General features: G+C 64.4%; 1 protein-coding gene across 1 annotated transcript in view; it reads left to right on the top strand.

Moving 5' to 3' along the window:
* Positions 1–921, top strand: part of WDR24 (WD repeat domain 24) — a gene marked incomplete at its 3' end in the record, with an annotated part of 8,548 nt that overhangs the window by 6,484 nt on the left and 1,143 nt on the right. The window contains exon 7 of the mRNA XM_009998179.1: positions 301–638. Coding sequence (XP_009996481.1) covers positions 301–638 — 338 coding nt within the window. The remainder of the gene's footprint in view (positions 1–300; positions 639–921) is intronic.

Raw genomic sequence — 921 nt, 5'->3', positions numbered from 1 at the left:
CAGAGATGTGACTGCAGGGGGGAGCTGAGCTGTGGGGCTCAGGCTCAGCCTGGGATGCTGGGAATGTGGCTCCAAGGAGGGGGTGAGCTGATTTCTGTCTCTCTGGGCACAGCAGACAACGAGGAGACAGAGGGCAGCGACGTCCCCGCCGACTACCTGCTGGGAGACGTGGAGGCGGACGAGGACGACCTGTACATGATGGACCACGAGAACCCCCACGGTGAGGCGTTGGGAGAGGGGTCGCCTGGCTCTTCTCCCCACCTTCCCTACTCCTCCCTGATCCCGTATCCCTCCTCCCAGCTGAAGAGCAGGAGTACAGCCTGCCCCAGGAAGCCTTCCCCCTGCGCCACGAGATCGTGGACAACCCGTCGGCCTTGGACCACCTGCAGGACAAGGCTGATTCCCCCCACGTCAGCGGCAACGAGGCCGAGACCGTGTCCCTCACCCCCGTGGAGTCCTTCTCCCTCATCTCCATCTCCCACTCCCTCTACGAGAACCGCCTGCCCCCCGACTTCTTCAGCCCCATTGTGAGGGACACGCTGCTGTTCTACGCCGAGCAGGGGGACGTGCAGACGGCCGTGTCCGTGCTGATCGTGCTGGGCGAGCGCATCCGCAGGGAGATCGACGAGCAGACCCAGGTGGGGGGGCTGGGGGGCTCAGCCCTGCCTGCAGGGGAACCCCTGCCAGGTCACTGAATCACTGCCTGGGGTGGGTTGGGGGGGGAACCTTCAACATCACCCAGTTCCAACCCCCCTGCATGGGCAGGGACACCTCCCACCAGCCCAGGCTGCTCCAAGCCCCATCCAACCTGCCCTTCAACACTGCCAGGGATGGGGCAGCCACAGCTTCCCTGGGCAACCTGGGCCAGGCTCTCAGCACCCTCACACCAAAGAATTTCCTTCTCATGTCCAACCGCAAACT

Source organism: Chaetura pelagica, unplaced genomic scaffold (assembly GCF_000747805.2).
Source record: "Chaetura pelagica isolate M959 unplaced genomic scaffold, ChaPel_1.0 scaffold1895, whole genome shotgun sequence".
In the NCBI taxonomy this organism is placed as follows: Eukaryota; Metazoa; Chordata; class Aves; order Apodiformes; family Apodidae; genus Chaetura; species Chaetura pelagica.
The sequence above is the reverse complement of the archived record's forward strand: the minus strand, read 5'-3'. Positions and strand labels throughout refer to the sequence as shown.